The sequence below is a fragment of the Mytilus galloprovincialis genome, chromosome 9 (genome assembly GCF_965363235.1).
Source record: "Mytilus galloprovincialis chromosome 9, xbMytGall1.hap1.1, whole genome shotgun sequence".
In the NCBI taxonomy this organism is placed as follows: domain Eukaryota; kingdom Metazoa; phylum Mollusca; class Bivalvia; order Mytilida; family Mytilidae; genus Mytilus; species Mytilus galloprovincialis.
This window is the reverse complement of record NC_134846.1, coordinates 48,532,412-48,553,844: the sequence shown is the minus strand read 5'-3', so window position 1 is coordinate 48,553,844 and position 21,433 is coordinate 48,532,412. Positions and strand designations below refer to the sequence as shown.

The window sequence follows — 21,433 nt, the reverse complement described above, 5'->3', positions numbered from 1 at the left end:
CATACTGTCACTCATTCGACAAAATCGTGATATATAAGGAATGGATGCATTATGTTTGAGCAAAAAGAAAGGAGTCGGACAAAGGAACACTAGTAACCAAAATGATAATCTAGTATTTGTCATTCATTATTTCTGTCGCTCAATGGTCATTGATATTTTCACTTTTTCACATAAATGAGTTTACAATCTTGCGCTAAAATGGGTTATACTTTGGCGCTTAAACGACCGATATTTTCTTTGAAAAGTCCTGTCAATGCGCTAAATTGTCACTAACCGAAACAAGGTCAGATCACAACATACATTTCAGAGAACGCTCTAATTATTCGGGGAATGAAATTATTTACAACTCTAATTGTATTAGAAAAAAACGGCTGTTTTATTTGCAACGTTCGGAGAAAACTTTAAACATTTTGTAAAACAGAGAAAATCAAAGGGATTGAAATCACTCTCGGAAAGATTTGAAGAGTAGCTGAATAATTTCAAATCATATTTAGGTATGGTGTGACAAAAAAAAGAACATTAATAATTTTCATATCATTATAAAATTGCACAACAATTTTTTTAAATTAATTAAAAATTTCATACCTTAACCAAAATAATGTTCCCTGTTACGTATGCATGTTTCACATTTTATGTTTTAATTTCAGAAACACAAAAAAAACCTAAATTTAGATTATTCTAATAATAGACTTGAAACTTAGATCCTAATTTCTCCGAAATGTAATCTACAAGTTCAGTATTTAATAAGTCATTCGACCAAAACCGGGTCTGAAGATTGAAATAAACAATTAATTTCCCCATAGGCGACAATGGTAGCCTTTTTCGAGATACAGACTTTAGAAAGTTGATTTTCTTAACGAAACCTTCCTAGAATCAAAGAAAAGTTATTAGGACAGTATTTTTTGGTCCAAAAAATATAGGTTCGCGTTGCTTTTCTTAGCGTATTTTGTACTTATCTCCCATGCCTATCAATTTTGCCCTTAAAAATACGTGTCTTGTCCTAGCGTTGAAAAGTCATCTCAGTGCCTTAAGGGCTATGGAATAATTTTTATTTTGCCTTTTGTATAAAGCAGAGTGCACGAAATCTCTAATGATAAAAAAATAACGGGCGCACATATCGACCAATCAGGATTCGCCATACTCTTAATTCTGAATACCATGTTATGCTCATAAAATGGCTGCGCCCATAAAATCTAATGGTGTATTGTAACCTATACCTGCGTCGCTGCATTCATTGGATGAGGTAACAATTATAACAAAGCATAATTGATAAATCCCATAAAGAAATGTTTTTATACAGGTGGACAATAAGTGGTAAATATCAAACAAGCAGATGTTAGAATTTCTAATTCGGTATAACTCAGCATCATAAAGCTGCAGACCGAATATCAAATAAATCGCTTTAAGAAAAGCCGAGAAAAATTTAACGAAAATTGTCTTTTTTCGGATGGACGCAATCGAGCAGGTACAAGACCAGTTTTGCTTTTGGTGCCGCTGGTAAAAAGAATCTCAGCTGTAAAAATTGAAACTAAGACAGAGTAAGAAATTGATTTCCTTGACTCTTTAGACCCGTAAAACATATGGCAAAATTTTGGGTACTTTGCTAATTAGCAAATCGGCCATTTTGCCTTACCATGACGGTAGCCATTACAATAGGATTATATATGCTCCTTAGATAAAATTGGGAGTATGCCAATTCCTATGCTGTATCAACAATTTGTCCGCATATAGGTGATTTGTACATGTGTTTAGTGTTCTGTTAGTGTACAAGTGAACATTGTCTACTTTGAAAACTTACGGCCTTTTTAGTTTGAAAATTGGAAGCGTAACCGTAGTATAGCTGCTATATAAAATATCGAAAAATCATAAAAAATCATAGAAAAATGTTCCAAACAGAAATCAAGATACAAGTAGGAATTGTACATGATCTGTCCGCATACGGGTCATTATCAAAAAAAGTGCAAATTTACACGAGGTAACATTTTGAAAAATGATGTCATTGTTTAAAACATTTAAATGTGTTCCACTATTCCATAGTATGGTAGCAACGTTATTCAGAAATATGCAATGGGAAAAATGAAGAGTTCCTTCAATTTTAACAATTTAAGGTCATGCTTTGATAGAATTGTGTCAATGGTGTTACCAATTTAAAGCATACATTTAGCTACTAAATATTATTGTTTAACATCAAACAACTGTTCCAAAATGTTGTTTAGGTTAAAATTACGACTTATTGACATTATTCATATTCAAAAATAATTTCAGAATATATTGTCGTAAAAAAGTTGGTTGTCCTAATCATGGCCATGTAAATACTAAAATATGCGCTTAAAATGAATATATGTGAATTGTGTAAGGTTAAATGATAATAATATATCTAATCCTTCGTACACGACCTAAAAACACAAACACTTATATTCATGAATGAAAATAAAACAAATGTCGCATTTTTATATATTAACACCACTGACCCTTCAGTTACTCCAATGACACAAAAGTATCACCATTGACATCACATTTCAAATTTTACCTTTATTAAGTTCTGAACACAGAGCCAAAAACACCGAGCAAAAGAAAAAGACAAAAAAATGATTTGTATAAGGTACACCATGGACACTATTTTCAATTATGATATAGCTTTTACTTACTTTTAAGATTTTTTCACTATATTTTCAACATAATTGTTTGGGGTTTATTTTGCAAAACATACTTACAGGTAATATTGCTAAGGGAGAAACTGTTTTAAATGCCCAAATCTTGCGAAAGATAACTCTTATCCTACTAATTTGTCCTTTGGTTACACCATTGACTTAAAAAATGTAACATTTCCTTTTGGTGAAATTTTTTATTATAAAACCAACATACACCTCCTAAATCATTAAAAAAAATGTTTGTATGTATCAAATGCAATAAAAAGTGATAAATCAATTGCAAAAAACAAATCATATGAATAATAGTCCTATTTCAAGTCTGAAAGGATTTATAGTAAAAAAAAATATCCGTTAATTCAAGCTATCTCCAAGGGTTTAAGAAAACATTAAGGATGTTTTTATAACTTTTCATACTGTAAACTGTATATTGTGTATCACAAAACATTCATATCTAACATATGCAAGTGTTATTTTGATATATTTTCATGTCTGTGACTTAAAAAGACCCAATAACATAGTTTTGCATGTTTTTTTGATAACTTAAATGAGCCATATAGGTTGAATTTTAAAGTTAAATAATATTCAACTTACCTGCTATTTAAAGTTTTCGGTCAATAGTTTAAAAACATGATGATTTCAAACATCCCAATTCGTAAAAAGTCAAATACTCAGCATGTTCCCTTAGAATTACACAATATTTTTATAAATATCCGCCAAGGGAGTTTTCAAAAACACAATAGTTTTAGACCCATGACGGAAAAGGACTGGATTATCCGCAAATTTGATAGAATTTATATTTTCAATCTTAAACTAAATGAAGTAAATTGATCAAAAGGGCCAAAGTCACGTGGTGCAAATCTTATGAATAATGTACCCTTCATTTTGCCATATGAAAGCATTCAGACGGCTTATTGTTAAAGGTAGTAGTCCACTAGGGTGACATGTAGTTAATTGTTAACTTCTACGTCATTTGGTGTACTTTAGAGAGTTGATATAATTGACACTTATCTAGTTCTTATTTTGATAAATATACAGATTATTCGTACAACAGTGGTGTGCATTATATTTTCTTATTACCCCTAATTAAGAAACATAATCTTAAGTATAGATTTTACGTGCTTGTTATTTATCTGCTTATATTTATCTACGTTTGTTTATGTTTATAACGATGTCACATGCCAGTCGGTGATTCTTGTCATTCGGCAACTATTCTAAATAGCTTTTAGTCAATTCGGCTGATAGAGCCCGTTTATAAATCATCAAAGCCAATAAGCAATGTAAACGAAAGTATATAATACATATATACCTGGTTTTTGTCTGGGTGTATTCTTTTCGAGATGGCTCTATACGCCGACTTAATTTCACGTTTACTAGCTGTTCTGGTTATTCCCAATACCTTGAAATAATTTTCTTCTCCGTGACATTTTACCAGTAGTAAGAATAGAACAATTGTGAACATAAACATTGTGTCTGTCAATCATTGAGGTTAAAATATATTCTTCCAAATTTTCAAGTGTGTGTTCATTATGAATTAGACGTAATTAAATATTATTGATTTATAAAGGTAATGTGGGAGAAACGAAAGTGAAACTAAAATATCTATGTAAACCTTAAATCCAAATATATCAGTAATTGATTAAATCTGTTTCATCTTTGTTATGCAGGATGACAATCATGTGTGTCCTCTGAGAACTGGTTAAATCGAGTTTTGGTTCAATAAATAAAAACGGAAAATGCCTTCGTGTAACCCGTTTGGTATTGAATTTCCCCTCCAAACCGAGAACTTATATAAGATTCACCATGAAAAAAAATAAACTGCTGTTTGATAACCGTTTCTGTTCTGGATTTTAACATGTATATATGTGTACATTGCAAAATAGAGTAGTTTGTCTGTTGCGAAGAACCTTCTTTTGCAAGTTCTTATTGTAAAAAAGATTTTGTCATTATATTGATTATGACATTATGCTATTAATAAAACAACCCAATTCTAAATTTAACGTTTAAACCCAATAGTTATCAGTGCATTTCCGAAATGTCGTATTAATAAGTTCGATGAAATTCAATAAGCTGACTTATTTTTTATATATCACGATATCTTGTTTAACAATCCCCAAGCAGAGTAAATGAGGAAAAAGACATCAAAACTGCTAAGATGACCCTTTGTCGAAAATAAAAGACACTTATTCAAATAAGTCATAATTGAACACAATTGCCACTTTTTAATTAAAGCGTATTCTTACTTTCGAAATTTGTGAGTCTTTTGTTTATTAAATCAAAAATTCTGTAATTTATCCTTGGAGAACTTAGTTGGTTGTTATATGTAGCTTTGATGCTTTGGCTAGCTTTCAGAAACTTTAAGATCGATATTCTCTGTTCTCTTTCGTTTGTTAATGATTTTTTGTGCTTATTGCCTACCTAAATTAGTAGTAACTATCCTTGTTTAGCAAACTGTTAATATATCAGGCTGTTGTTTCTTCATTTCAACTATGTCACATTTTTTTCTCTTACTAGTAGTTATTTTACAGCTTTTTATTTGGTACATGTTTACTAGGTTTTGCAACTTGTCAAATACCGTCATTTGACCTGTATAGTTTTTATCATTTTTGTCCCTTATCTTTGGGTCGAACTTGAGAGGTTTAGCGCTATAAAACCAGGTTCAATCCGGCATTTTCTACATTTTTAATTGCATTTGCCAAGACAGGAATATGACTGTTGTTGTCCATTCGTTTGATATGTTTTATGCTTTAATTTTGCCATTTAACACTGGACACTTTAAATTTGCAAAACACTCATTTGCAAATCCGCCGCCGCCTCAAATAAGAGCTACAGTGTCATGTATATAACCAAAATGTGCGGAAATACATGGGATTCAATAATTTCATTGAGTTTCTACTGTTACTATTATATTTATTTTGCTATTTGATTTATAAAAACATGGGATTTTCAATATCCCATGGGACAGGGCAAAATCCCATGGGATCGACAAAATCCCACGGTATTTTGGTAAAATCCCATGGGATTTTTTTTTGTCCCATGGGATAATTGTAGTCCCATGGGATATTTTTTGTCCCATGAGACTTATTATCCCATGGGATTTTTAATATCCCATGGGACAAATTAAAATCATATGGGATTCAAATTATAAATATATAGATATAAATATACAGTAATGTGTATGTTACAATGTATTCTATTTGGTTGTAAATTTTTATAAGATGAATCTTTTTAATTGAATATCTTTTTTTCTTTGGAAATGTTAATTCAACATATTGTTCTATAACTGTTCAAAACTTCACTTTTAAACAACAAAGCAGATAATGTAAGTATCAACATATGTTTATTTATGAATTATAGAATACTTTTTCGAAACACAATTATTTTCCATTTGAAATCTTTGAAAACTCTATTATTAGGCTTAACATACTAGTAGCTGTTTAAGTAAAAGTATTTTTTTCACAATATCCCTCCACTAAAAACAATAATAGTTTCTTATCATCAAGCATTGTGTGATTGTATAGTCCACTTTTTGGTCATTCAGCACATAACATTGATATTATTGTGGTTTCAATATCTGTTGGTATTTAAAAGAAGTCCAAATCATTGACTGAGTGATGAAAATAATAACTGATCCAACTTTTGTCTTTGAATTTATTCTGGTCTTGTTTCTAAAATGTTCTATGTTTTCTCCATGTATTCTAGGTGATGAATTTCAATCCTTCTGAAAAAGAACCAATAAAATCTGAAGTTATTTATTATACAAAATTGTTTGCATACATGTAGCAATAATATGATTTTCAATAAAAATAGCTATGCGGTATGGATTTAACTGATTGCTAAAGGTTGTCTGAATATATGTGAATTGTGTAAGGTTAAATGATAATAATATATCTAATCCTTCGTACACGACCTAAAAACACAAACACTTATATTCATGAATGAAAATAAAACAAATGTCGCATTTTTATATATTAACACCACTGACCCTTCAGTTACTCCAATGACACAAAAGTATCACCATTGACATCACATTTCAAATTTTACCTTTATTAAGTTCTGAACACAGAGCCAAAAACACCGAGCAAAAGAAAAAGACAAAAAAATGATTTGTATAAGGGTACACCATGGACACTATTTTCAATTATGATATAGCTTTTACTTACTTTTAAGATTTTTTCACTATATTTTCAACATAATTGTTTGGGGTTTATTTTGCAAAACATACTTACAGGTAATATTGCTAAGGGAGAAACTGTTTTAAATGCCCAAATCTTGCGAAAGATAACTCTTATCCTACTAATTTGTCCTTTGGTTACACCATTGACTTAAAAAATGTAACATTTCCTTTTGGTGAAATTTTTTATTATAAAACCAACATACACCTCCTAAATCATTAAAAAAAATGTTTGTATGTATCAAATGCAATAAAAAGTGATAAATCAATTGCAAAAAACAAATCATATGAATAATAGTCCTATTTCAAGTCTGAAAGGATTTATAGTAAAAAAAAATATCCGTTAATTCAAGCTATCTCCAAGGGTTTAAGAAAACATTAAGGATGTTTTTATAACTTTTCATACTGTAAACTGTATATTGTGTATCACAAAACATTCATATCTAACATATGCAAGTGTTATTTTGATATATTTTCATGTCTGTGACTTAAAAAGACCCAATAACATAGTTTTGCATGTTTTTTATAACTTAAATGACCCATATAGGTTGAATTAATACTGTTACTATTATATTTATTTTGCTATTTGATTTATAAAAACATGGGATTTTCAATATCCCATGGGACAGGGCAAAATCCCATGGGATCGACAAAATCCCACGGTATTTTGGTAAAATCCCATGGGATTTTTTTTTGTCCCATGGGATAATTGTAGTCCCATGGGATATTTTTTGTCCCATGTCAGAGACTAATTATCCCATGGGATTTTTAATATCCCATGGGACAAATTAAAATCATATGGGATTCAAATTATAAATATATAGATATAAATATACAGTAATGTGTATGTTACAATGTATTCTATTTGGTTGTAAATTTTTATAAGATGAATCTTTTTAATTGAATATCTTTTTTTCTTTGGAAATGTTAATTCAACATATTGTTCTATAACTGTTCAAAACTTCACTTTTAAACAAAAAAGCAGATAATGTAAGTATCAACATATGTTTATTTATGAATTATAGAATACTTTTTCGAAACACAATTATTTTCCATTTGAAATCTTTGAAAACTCTATTATTAGGCTTAACATACTAGTAGCTGTTTAAGTAAAAGTATTTTTTTCACAATATCCCTCCACTAAAAACAATAATAGTTTCTTATCATCAAGCATTGTGTGATTGTATAGTCCACTTTTTGGTCATTCAGCACATAACATTGATATTATTGTGGTTTCAATATCTGTTGGTATTTAAAAGAAGTCCAAATCATTGACTGAGTGATGAAAATAATAACTGATCCAACTTTTGTCTTTGAATTTATTCTGGTCTTGTTTCTAAAATGTTCTATGTTTTCTCCATGTATTCTAGGTGATGAATTTCAATCCTTCTGAAAAAGAACCAATAAAATCTGAAGTTATTTATTATACAAAATTGTTTGCATACATGTAGCAATAATATGATTTTCAATAAAAATAGCTATGCGGTATGGATTTAACTGATTGCTAAAGGTTGTCTGTTTACTTTAATTTTTTTTATTTAGGGACATCGCCACATGCACCTGTTTCTATCAACGGGAAGGTCGACTATCAATATGTAATATATATGGATAGTCGACCTTCCCATTGATAGATCAAAACAAGTACCTGTGCACATCTCTCCTCGGTCCTTCTTCTTTTAAGCTTATTATTTAGGGAAAGAAAGACAATCATTCTATACACATTAGCCGTTTTAGCTATACAAAACTGTTGGAAGTGTAGGTTATACGTTAATAAGACAGCAACCAAATGACAAAGACAAACTAAGGACATCCAGAAGGCAACATAGTATAGTATAGTTTTCAACAATATAGATAGATGTCTATGTTCCAGACCATATGAGTATTTGTACCGTACGCGTACTTTTTCAAAATACACGACATACGTCTGACTGTTCGCGTACGGTCTGTCAGATTTAAAGAAGTTGGTCAAGTTTTAATACAAATAAATATATTACAGATCAACATGACATAAATTTCGAATTGATATAAAAAGTTCAATTGTAATTGGAATAAAAACTTATTGTTTTGACTATTTTAATAGGTCGCGTTAATTTAATCTGGTAAGCTCCTGTATTTAGCATGAAATTCAATATTGCTCACTGAATTGAAGCCGACAAAATGTGGGTGAAAAGTTTCTAGAAAATTTAGGATTTTTTTACTAGAAAAAAACGTCAAAACAGCTGTTTCCTTGTGAGACAACAGATCAATTTCTAGTTTTAATATACAAATAAAATTTGATATAAACGATACAAAAACATTTAATCGCTATTCTCCAAATAATGTAACAATTTAGGAAAAAAAGGAAAAAGCCTAAATGTAAAAAAAGTTAAAAATTGGAAATTACCAATTTTTAACTATATACATAAACGCGTATTTCCCGCTTTACGTAACACTACAAGAAACTTTCCTAGGAGCCGTGGATTGCGAAATATCGTCTGTATATTTCCAAAATATTTACGTAAATTGATGGCGTCGTGTGTTAAAACTTTTATTGGCCAATCAAATCGGTATATATTATTTAATATTCACGGTTGGGAACCCCTTTAACCCGAACTCCTGCGTTGTAAAAATTACATGCTTTGCATATTCTTTAGCTTTTATATATTTAGTAGTCAACCCTTTTTGTTGGTTGGTTGTAGCATAATATTCTCATGCACCGACTTTTAAAACTCTACTTGTGGATACTCTTATAGTATTAAGCATCCTATCCCATTAATAGGCGCTTGAATACCAGATATTTATTTGGAATAACCCAAGATATATGAGGTTGTGAATGAGGTTTACAGATATAGAGAATAATTCCCCTCCCCCCCCCCTCCCCCCCCCAAAAAAAAAGAGAAAAAAAAAGAGAGAATATAAAGTAAAGTTGACAAAATAACTAAACTCTGCGTTTGCTGCATACCAAATTAAATATTGATATACGTATATCATGTGGAATGAAATGTTGAACTGGTCCTTATCAAAACTGGTTCAATGATTTTAGCCATGCAAATTATGTTCATTAATAAGCATCGGTATTTTCGTCCACTATTGCAGACTTAGTTAACCTTAGTACATCCTTCTCCTACATTGTGTCAATAATAATTACAACAAGTTATATATATAGCACGCCTTTTACGAATTAACTTATTTAATTCACGAAAAGCGTAGCTTTGAGTTGATTAAATATATTAATGAGTAAGGCGTGTCTATATATGATTTGTAACATTAATTGGCTACAGGGTTAGGGTTTAACCTTTAACACATGTTAAAGGTTAAACCCTAACCAATAAAACATTTCTGCACTTTTAGATACGTCAATCAAATAGTGGCTTGATACTATAACTGATTTCAGAAAATTAGTGTCAGTTGGATTTGTTTGTACGATACTAAAAGGTACGTTTAAAATTCAAAGAATTGTTGCCGTTTGATTCATACTCGATAGTCATTTATTTTTCTTCCCAAAAATTCTTGAAAAAGGGTGTGTGGTTGGGACAAAAAAAAAGGAGGGGGGGAGGGTTAATGCAAAAATTTATTCTATGATTATTTGCAATCAAAACATAAAAAAAGACTTGTAGTTTCAAAGGACGTTGTGATAAAAAGGAAACATACTCCCTAATACCAATTATAAAGGTAAATCAAACTGTTCTTTCGTTCGCCAAAACTAGGGAAGATCGGTTAATTGATTGCGTGTCGAATTCATGTAAGGTCCAGGGACAAATGTTTGAAGCTTGTCCAATACACGAAAATAGAACTTTATGTGGGGGCCCGGGGGGGGGGGGGGTATGTTTCCTATTCTTATAAAAAGATATTCTCATCCCAGATTTTATGAACAGTTTTTTTTATTCTGGTCAAGCAGATGACAAAAAATAAATTCTGAATCCAGATTTTCCCCATACCTAAAAAATTTGAAAGCGTTGAAAAACTAAATAAGATTGATCGCGCTTTTTGCGAAAACAAATTTCCGACTGAGACAAAAAAACATAGCCCCCATGAAGTTCAAATGGTTGCTCCCTAATTACTACCCCAAGGAGGTGGAGCTAGACCGTGCATTAACAACTTTTGAGATGGTAGTTAATGCACTGGTTTAAGCTCCTCCCATTCTTTGCTTTTCAAACGAGAAGTTCTCTACGGCGGGATTGGAGAGTGAAATAACTAAAAACTCATTCAGTTAACGCACTCTGCTAAAAATAACCAAGTTAACTCACCAGGAGATCAAAGGAAAATTTACCATTCATGTTACAATGAAATTTCGTGAAAGAGTTCTCGATTTTTGGAACGAAGCATGCACAAAAAACAGAAACAGTTGAAGAGCTATCAGACCAAACAGAACCGAATAAATAGCCAAATCATGCAGACGAAGATCAACTTTGTCTAATGGAGTTGAAACCTTAGTTTCTTTATAATTTCAAAATTTATGGATAAAATGGAGTCGCAGAATACAAACGTCTCTTTCGCCGGAATGATTCCTACGTCCTCAGTTTCATATTTGAGAGATCCATAATACATTCCAATTTAAAAAAAAAACAAAAAAAACCAATATATTTTATATATAGATATGGAAGACGAATGCTCGGAGACGGATGACATTGTTTTTGATTTTTTGGGGGGTTGGGGAAAACCTATTTTTCTCTCACTACGAATTAAAGTTAAAAAAAACAATTAAATCCTTCAAAACGATTATATTGATAAGCATTTTTTTTTTCTATATTGGGCTATCAATAATAAATCTAACCTGTTCTGGTGATAAATTTTTTACTTTGTCAGATTCCAGATAACTCTTTATGTCGGATAACTAATAATGCTGTATATGTTATAAAACTTTATGCTCAGCGCTAGCTTCTCATTACTATTTTCTCAAATATTACAAGCTAGATAAGATCAAATATAACTAATTTCATCTAATCTACTGCTTAAATAATTTTTATTGTTATCCTATATATCAAAATTATTACAAATAAGCTAAGTTACAATATTTATATTTTTCTGTGTTTCGTTTCAATCAGAAATTTAACAAAATTGATAATGCTGAAAAGATAAGAATGGCTAAAAGAATTACAGAACAAAGAAATGCAACCCCCCCCCCACCCCTCGTTGCCCCTAAACTAAACCCTCACTGTGTCGGATAGTTTCGTTGAATATATTTGACTGTTTTTGCCTCCAAAAAGAATATTGGTACAAAGTGTTGTTAATATATGTATTTTAAATTACTGACGAGGTGAACACAAAGAAAAATATTGCTTGACTCACGGTAAAGTTTGCTATGTATTCTAACCAAATTAAAATCGTAAAAAAAATCATTTGTGTTTAACCCATTCAATAATGAAAAAGAACCTCCCTAAAAATATGGCCAAATAAACAATTAAACTTCGGACATTTCTGCATCTTATGGTATCTATTTTATAAAAATCACTCATAGACTTACTTGGTAATATTTTTTTGAAAAGTACCGATTTTAGTTGAAATGATCGGACATTTTTTGAGTGGGAACTCACTTTTGTCCAATGACTGTAAGCGTCATATATCTTGAATTAATATTGAAAACGGACTAAAATTCTTTAGTTGTAGTAAATATTGATATAAAAATATCTCCAAAATTCACCATCCATAATAATTATTTTTAAAATGTTTATTTGGCATGCCATACTCGATAAAAGTGCGGACGTGAAAGAAAGCACTCTTCTCGGTTTACGATACACTTACGATGATACACACGACGTAACTTGCGATCAACTTAGTAGTTCTTTACGATGCCTTTGTGAAACACACGTAACGGGAACGTAGAACCACACGTAAACCGATCGTAAACTGATACGATCATCGTAAGTTAAGAAGGCTTTGTGAAACGGTGGCCTGGTTATCCCCAATACTAGCGATAACAATGAAAATTCAAAAAATATCCAAATATACCAATATTATACATCATTTAAACGGGAATTTCAAGAGAAATACAATGCAAAAAGAATTTAATAATAAAAAAGTTATACTCAAAAACGTTTTTCAGAATTTAAAGTGTTTTCTGTCGGCTATGACGGAATCCATCAACATGGAGTATGACATAGTTTTGACAGGATAATTCATCCCAAAGGTCCTTCTGGTTGGTTGCTTTGATAGAATATCTCATTACTATCACTCATAGTACTGAATTAACAATATCTCACAGTTTTAAATAAAGGCAACAGTAGTATACCGCTGTTCAAAACTCATAAATCCATGGACAAAAAACAAAATCGGGGTAACAAACTAAAACCGAGGGAAACGCATTAAATATAAGAGGAGAACAACGACATAACACCGAAACGTAACACACACAGAAACGGACCAAGTATCAGACAAAACACCACAAGAATAACAAAAGATCGAAAGTGAAAAAGTACAAAGGTGTACAGCACTGAAGATCAAAAGTTGAAAAGGTTTCGCCAAATACGACATTGTGTTTATGCCCGGGATAAGAACATTCTTATTATATAGAACAATTCATGCTATTGCAAACAGTAAATTTTTGTCAAATGAATATGAAAATTAAATGATGATTTCAATGTCTCCCCTGCGATAGTCCTCTATAAGTCGGTATGTATAAATGGCATGGTCTCCTTCAAACTTGACATTAAACCATTGTGAATAAGCTGGCACCTGAAAAGGACAATTCAACATTAAACAAGGCTTAACTTTCAATTTCTCAAATAGTGAATAAAAGTAAATAGAGTCCAATATAATCTGGGAAATATTTTCAAAACAATTTATGATGCAGAAATTTAGTCCCCCCCCCCCTTTTTTTTTCATTCATACATTATTTTTATTTTTTTGAAAATATCGACTTTCCTGACATAAACTCCATATCTGTTATCTTTTCATTCATATTATAAACTGGTTAATCAATTATTGGAAAATTTATGTCACATTGCCTATATTTGTCTTGATTATCAAAGTTTGAGTACCGGTATTCCATAAACTGCCCTATTAATTTTTAAATATATTTATCGTGACTAAAATTTTGTAAGTAAAATTCAATTAAGATTCAATAACTGTTCTTATGTTGTACTGTGATACCACTGTCCCAGGTTAGGGGGAGGGTTGGGATCCCGCTAACATGTTTAACCCCGCCACATTATTTTTGTATGTGCCTGTCGCAAGTCAGGAGCCTGTAATTCAGTCGTTGTCGATTGTTTATGTGTTACATATTTGTTTTTCGTTCATTTTTTTACATAAATAAGGCCGTTAGTTTTCTCGCTTGAATTGTTTTTTACATTGTCTTATCGGGGCCTTTTATAGCTGACTATATGCGGTATGGGCTTTGCTTATTGTTGAAGGCCGTACGGTGACCTATAATTGTTAATGTTTGTGTCATTTTGGTGTTTTGTGGATAGTTGTCTCATTAACAATCAAACCACATCTTCTTTTTTAAATGGTATAGTAATTGTGTGTACCGTTGATATTACGTCCTGTCCATGAAGTCTTCACCGACCCATCTGTCCCTTCAAAATACATCTTAATTGCCTTTCCCACTAAGATGGGAACATCCCCCTCCTCTTGATTGTCCACAGTACTGGAAGTTATTGTAAAAGCATGCTCTACTAGTTTTTTGACATTACAAGTTAGCTCTTCTACTATAAGATTTACACGTCGTTTACATGTACCTATCACCTTTGTAAAATTAAACACATCTTTTTCCTTGGGTTTTTGTATAAGAACATGTCTTCTAAAATTCAGTTGGGCTTTTAACGCTTCTATTTTCTCCTTGTTGCCTTTGCTGATTGTCCCAATATTTAAATCTACTTGTGCATCTGTTTGCCACAATCCCCAATCTAAGATTGCACTGGTAAACCCTTCTAACTTTTTAATTCTTTCTGTTTCCTCTGCTTTCTTCATTTTCTCTTCTAAATTTGCTCTCCGACACCTTTCTATCTCAAGAAGACGGTTCTTAAACTTTTGACGTGTTGACTTGACATCTTTTCTTGCTTTACTTAACAACAATGACTTTTCTTGATCATTTTTGCCATTAAGCCAATCATCAGTTTTATTGTGAACAAACATAATATATGCTTCGCTTGCGATTAAGGATATATTGGGTTTCTCTTTAAGGATTCTGTCCATGTGACCAAAAATGGTTTCAGAAAATTTATTATGTTTTGGAGCACTTGATAAATTTTCCCGTAATTCCTGATTGTTCATCTCAATTTCCCATTTTCCTCCAGTAAGATAGTCTGAAAATAATCGTTTTAACAGATTGCATATACCAGGCAAAATCACTCGTAAAATCACGCTAACTGTATCATCATAATCAGATGGATCAATCAAAGAAGTGAAGATACTGTCTTTGGCCAAACTCTCCCTATTACAAAAAGACAACAAAGTTATTCCAGACATAAAATTTTCAATGTCATCAATTGATGATTCTATATACTCGATTATTTCTTTGTAGTAAACGGAAATATCAAGAATGTGAATTGTTTTGTCTTCAATTACCTGCCATAAGGGAACTGTGATGAGATACGCAATCAAACCAAGGGCCTTGCATCCTGCTACAAACACATTATTATTGACATCAAACTTCACCGATTTCAGCAATCTATTACTGTCATTTGACTGTAAAAATTCTTTAATTTTGGAACTGAGAAAGTACACACCAGCTGCATTAGTGAATAAAATATTAAAGCGGTTGCCCCTAAATCGGTCGATTGGGATGCTATGTATTCCATTTTCCTTTACAAATGGTTTGACAAAAACAATAAATGGACCTCCTCCACAGCTAAAAGCTTTCGATACAGTTCTTATGAGTCGAAGACATCCAGGTTCACTTGCTTTCTTAAATGTCGCATCATAAATTGGTGGACTATTTTCAAATAATCCTCCCTCTGCTTCCAGAAGACATGCTGTTGAAGTCTCTGCCGCATGAACAAGCACATGTAAACTGCAAAAGAAATTGTTAAGTTTGGTAACTGATGATTTTTCATTGTCACTCATCTGACCCCATGATTCACCTAACTGATCTTGTAATATTTCAGCCCTATACTCTTCCAATAATTCATTGAATTTAATTTGAGTTGATGCCCTGTCTGACATAGTAGAAACAATGTTTAGCAATACTTTTTTGCCAGCTTCATGGTCACAAACTTCACTTACTTCACTTATGTTTTGAAGAATTTCTTGGAATGTTTTTAGAGTGTCCTTTGCCCCTTTGGTCAAGATGTTTCTTAAACCTAATACCCATAATCTCCCTTCATTGTCAGACACATGATAACCTTCAAATTTTGTTCCATATTTTGATGTCTCGTCGCTAAGTAAACAAGTAGAATTGTTTTGACTTAATTCTTCAGCTAACTGTGTTTGGGCGAGAATAAGTCTCTGAACATTCATATTGTTAACAGTAGAGACAGATGGCAACTTATGTGACCTCATACCAACAAGCTTCAACACTGTAGTAATAACCGGACCAACACGACTAGTAGTCACATTGTTATTTTACAACTGGTAAACACATTCTTGTGCTTCTTTTGTGTATTTTCTGGATTGTTCATCATACAATTTGATCGGTTTGCCTATATCATCAGATATTAAAAGTCTTAAATATTCATTGTCCTCTCTTTCATCTTTGAACTTTTCCCTAAGAGAAGATAATTCATTTTGTAAACTAGCCATCTGAGCTATTATTTCATTATTCTGAATCTTCAGATTATCCAACTTGGCAATGCTTTTATCATTTACTTTTTGGAGATATACATTTTGTGACCTTATACGTTTCAACACAGTTCTTTGGCTTGTTATTCTATTATTTAAATTAAAAACAGTTTTCTGAAGGGAACAAAGATCTGTCCTTTTCAATTTCAGTTTATATTTTGTAGTGCATCTTTTCTTTAATGACAAATTTAACACATTATTTTCAATTTTCAACTTTTCTTCCTTTTTTAAAGAATCATTTAGATATTTGCCTAAATCAAGAACAACATTCACAGCACATTGTTTCTCTTCATCAAGGATATCAAGGCATTTATCGTATTTCCTTTTTTGTGTGACTTGTACATGTCCACTTTTAAAATTTGGAAAAGTGTATTCGGTAGACAAAAAGCTATCTTTTTTTTTGGGAAAATCTGGTCTTGACTTAGATTTATTTAAAAGTTTTTTTTTTTTTTTCAAAATCGCATTTACTGAATTTAAAATTGAAGATCTCGCCGAACTTTTATCTGAAATTGAAGTTAGCCACTGAACACATGACGATTTCCCTTCAGTATTGACATGGTAGATTATATCCTGTATTGTAGTGACATGTGACATTGTTTTATATGGGAATATTTATACATAGGTAACTAGAGTTTGAATACATTTGCTATTTTGAATTTCTTCTTTTGTACATACGTCTCCAGTATATATATTTTGTAATCTAAATTGCAAAGGCATTTGGAATCTGTTGACCTGCACACCTTTATTAGGTCTATAATTTCCGGAATTAATAGTTTGAGTTAATATATCTTGGGGAAAACCTGCTTCAAGTGAATCACATGCTAATGTTGCTTCTAGTATAAAAGAAGTGTTTTTCAGTATAAATTTTCTCATAATATACGTTGTCTTCAGAAAAATGGTGTGATAGAATTGTTTGAGTGCTATTAGTGTGATGAATGTTAGTATGGCTTTGATCAGACAAATTTCTATTGCTGGATATACTATGAAGCTGTAAATAAAACCAAACCACCATATAGTACAACTACATAGGGCCATCCTTAATAAAAAGTTTAGTTTGCTGTCTATCGACTTTTAATTTTGGATGTGGGTAGGGAGACAAGAGAACTATTTTTCTGAGAGATGTTAAAGTGTCTTAAGCTCAAAAGGAAATGTACTGAAAAAAAGAAACGGTTTTTTTTTATTAGGTAGGTCTGAATAAGTCGATTGAGAGCAAACATTTAACATTTTTCTAAGGTTGGCCAAGAGTATATATGAGGGGGAAAGGGGGTTCCTGAGTCATGAAAAATAGGTTTTTTTATCACGTCTAGCTGAAAAGTATTAGGAATTTTCTCACTTGCGCCATATTTTTTTTAAATGATCATGATAACGTTAAATAATGTTTAAATCATATAAAAGGGAAAATTTCGACAAATCATGATTCATAAGACTTATTGTATCACAGTTCACCGTAAATAAAAGCATTAAACAACAATTCACAAGAAATAAAAAAAGAACCAGCCAATCATGTGTCAAGAAAAAAACCTTTCCTCCTTCATATATGTGCAAGCAAAGGTTTAGAGATAAAGCAATCATATTTCAAATTTCAATAGCAATAGATGTACTGTAAATTCAGAAATTATTGCGATGTTCTTGTTATTGCAAGAAAAGTGACAAGGTTATAATCGCAATTGTTTATACTGGCATTTTGACATTTATTATATAAATTGAACAGGATTTTTCATAATATCACAAAAATTTAAATCGCATAATAGTCAAAAATGACAAAATCGCAGTAATAAATGCACTCAATCATTTCTGATTTTACAGTACATAGAAGGTAGTAAATAACAGACTATAATTAGCATGATTAGTGAATATTGAATATGAATGTGCAGACTAATTAGCATGATTAGTAAATATTGAATATCATGAATGTGCAGATTATAATTAGCATGATTAGTGAATATTTAATATGAATGTGCAGACTATAATTAGCATGATTAGTGAATATTTAATATGAATGTGCAGACTATAATTAGCATGATTATTGAATATTAAATATGAATGTGCAGACTATAATAAGCATGATTAGTGAATATTAAATATAAATGTGCAGACTAAAATTAAACCCAAAAAAAAGTATGCCTGTTTAATACTGTAATCCTACCATCCCTAATTTTTACCCCCTACCCTGAACTTTTTCATTTAGCACTGTTAAAGTCACAAAATTGTTCCCATAGACTAAAGTAGAATAATAAAAATTTTAAAAACCAAAACCTTTCGTACCCTTTCTTTTCAGCAAGGTACAGTAAACACACATACTTTTTTTATTTATTAATAAATCTCCTCAATATATATATTTTGAACTTTCATTTGAACGTGTCCTACTTTTGCATAATTATGCAATTAATGATTTTTCTTAATTATAGATGTATCCCATGTTGCTTCGGTATTCGTTTGCTGTTGTTCTCAATAAAAAGTTAGCTTGCATGTACATGAAAATAACATGAAATAATTTGTATGTTAAAGCATAAATGTGAGCTTAATTTGCTCTTTTACATGGATCAGTTTTTTATGGAATATTTTGTTTAAATATTCTATTAAATGGTCAGTTTTAACTTTTGAAATTGAAATTATCAGCTTCTTACATTAGGTGAACTTTTACTTGAACCACTGGCACTGTTTACAGGAGCAGGCAAGCGTTTAACTTTACAGGTACCACTAAAAATGGAATCTAGTAGTACTGTCAGATTGATGTGAAACTGGCTTGTATCAGTACAACTTGTCATACTTAAGCTGATGGCCGAGTATATATATACCAATTCAATCGCACACTGATAATTAGTTTTAAACATATTTATTTATAGTGGATTGGGAAAAAAGTTATAGCAACCTATATTAATCCCGTTCCACTTAGCGGCATTAACCTGCTCTTTTTCAAAATCTACAAGGGTGTCTTTTTACGTGCAAGAGATAGGGCTCTCTCTTAACACGGGTAATTATGTGAAGCAAATTTCTGAAATCTCATACTAAAATTGTAGTGAAGACAGACGGATGGACAAGGCACCCCTTAATAAAAATAAGTAAAACATTTCAAGAAGATACATATAAATTATGTTAGTCTATCTAATACCTTATTTTTTGCTATGCAAAAACCTGTATTTTATGTAAAAAAAAATAGACTTGGAATGTTTTCACTATTGAGATTTTAGTTGTGCCATCCCTACCAATACAAAAGATCATGTCTTTCATTCTTAGAGTTAAAAAAAAATGATACCATGACAATTTATAACAAATGTTTAATCAAAAACATACTTTTATAATTATAAACTAAAGTTAGCTATCTCTGAATGAAAATAAAAAAGTGTTAAAAAGTGTTAATTAATTAAAAAATCAATTTATTAAGTCTGTTTATTACGCCAATTTTAAGGAGGAAAGCAATGTTTTAATACAGGATTATTACACATTAAATGGAACACAAATTATTTCTGTTTAATAAGAAGCTTTTAATTACTTAAATGAAGTAAGAAAACGTCGATATTTATTAATTATAAAATGAGTTTCTTGCATTATGAAATACTGGGCCAAACCGGAAGTTAAAAGGGGAGGTAATTTTAGAGGTGATTGAAAAGTTGTTGAACACTTGCATTCAAAAATTATTTGCGCCACTTTGCGTCAAGATTATTGTTAAGTTTATGGTATAATTTCTTCTTAATAAATTCTAAAGATCAATAAATTACCATAGCAAAACATGGCAATGTTGTCATATTTTGTACAATTTATCTCAAAGTTGACCAACTTCAACCAAAATGTGACATTTGAGGAAAAAAAATAAAGTAAACAATCAAAATACCATTGTGTTCCGCCATTCTTCATCTTCAAAACGAGGTACGCAATGTGTGTGTTACGTCATCAGAAAATGAGTAGTCACGTTATGAAGCATGTGACATGCAGCTTCCTTGCTCAAAATGGCCGATCCACTTTCTTCCGGAAATCAAAATAAAGCGATTTTTTCAGAGGTTTTATGACTTGGTGAACACGAAACATATATAAAAAACATGTAAATCGTAAATTTCAAATTGTTATTAGTACACCTATGTTCTGTCAAACCTCTACGATGTATTTTTATTACTTTTACAAATGAATTAAAATTTGACCTATTTACCTTGGCCAGATAGCGACACCAAATATGGCGGATCTATTGTCATCGCTACCAATACCTTGAAATAGTTTTCCTCTCCATGACATTTTAGCACCAGAAAGAACAGAAAAAATGAAAGATAAACATTGTGTCTCTCATGCATTATGTTGGTATGGTCAATTTTCAATTACATGTTTATTCAAGTGATTAAAACTGAAACAGTTAAATAAATATCTTTAATAAAGGTAGATTATACACTGTGTCTAAAGTCCTGCAAAAATGTTTAGTCTCGATTGTATCTAATATCCGATACGGTGACGGACCACCAACAAACAAATAAAATGTTAGATAAATCTGTTTATGTATTTGATTTGCTAAATATATGTGTATTACATTGAAGAAGATAAATAGATATTACTACTTTCAAAAGTAAGATGTATTTTTTTTTTTACAATCGTTGTTGCTTAAAAGAGAAATAGGTGAAAATGCACATAGAAATTATGACTATAATTAATTAACCTCTTAGTTACCTCGAATTTGTTTAATTCTACATAAAATTAGGCACATTATACGGAAAAAATGAATATGCAGGATTCGCAACTTCGAGGACCTCAATTGTTGTATTTCTATGCATGGAAAAAGGGTCATGTCAATGAAGAAAAAGTAAAATAACAGAAATACGGAACTCAAAAGAAAGTTCAAATTCATCCGTCGTGATGCTCTTGTTAATACAAATATAGTAACAGGTAGGTCTCATTCGTGAAAAAGGAACATGATTGTAGTAACGGTATCATC

General features: G+C 31.2%; 1 protein-coding gene across 4 annotated transcripts in view; it reads right to left on the bottom strand.

The window, feature by feature from the left end:
- Window positions 1-20,827, bottom strand: part of LOC143045178 (uncharacterized) — a 31,804-nt gene extending 10,977 nt beyond the window's left edge. For 2 of the 4 annotated variants that reach the window (XM_076217518.1, XM_076217519.1), the window contains exons 1-2: window positions 20,718-20,827; window positions 3,958-4,047 (exon numbers count right to left, since the gene is read on the bottom strand). In XM_076217518.1, coding sequence (XP_076073633.1) covers window positions 3,958-4,047; window positions 20,718-20,801 — 174 coding nt within the window. In that variant the 5' untranslated portion in view covers window positions 20,802-20,827. The other 2 variants (XR_012968900.1, XR_012968899.1) reach the window with 2 other exon arrangements.
- Window positions 20,828-21,433: the final 606 nt, after the last annotated feature.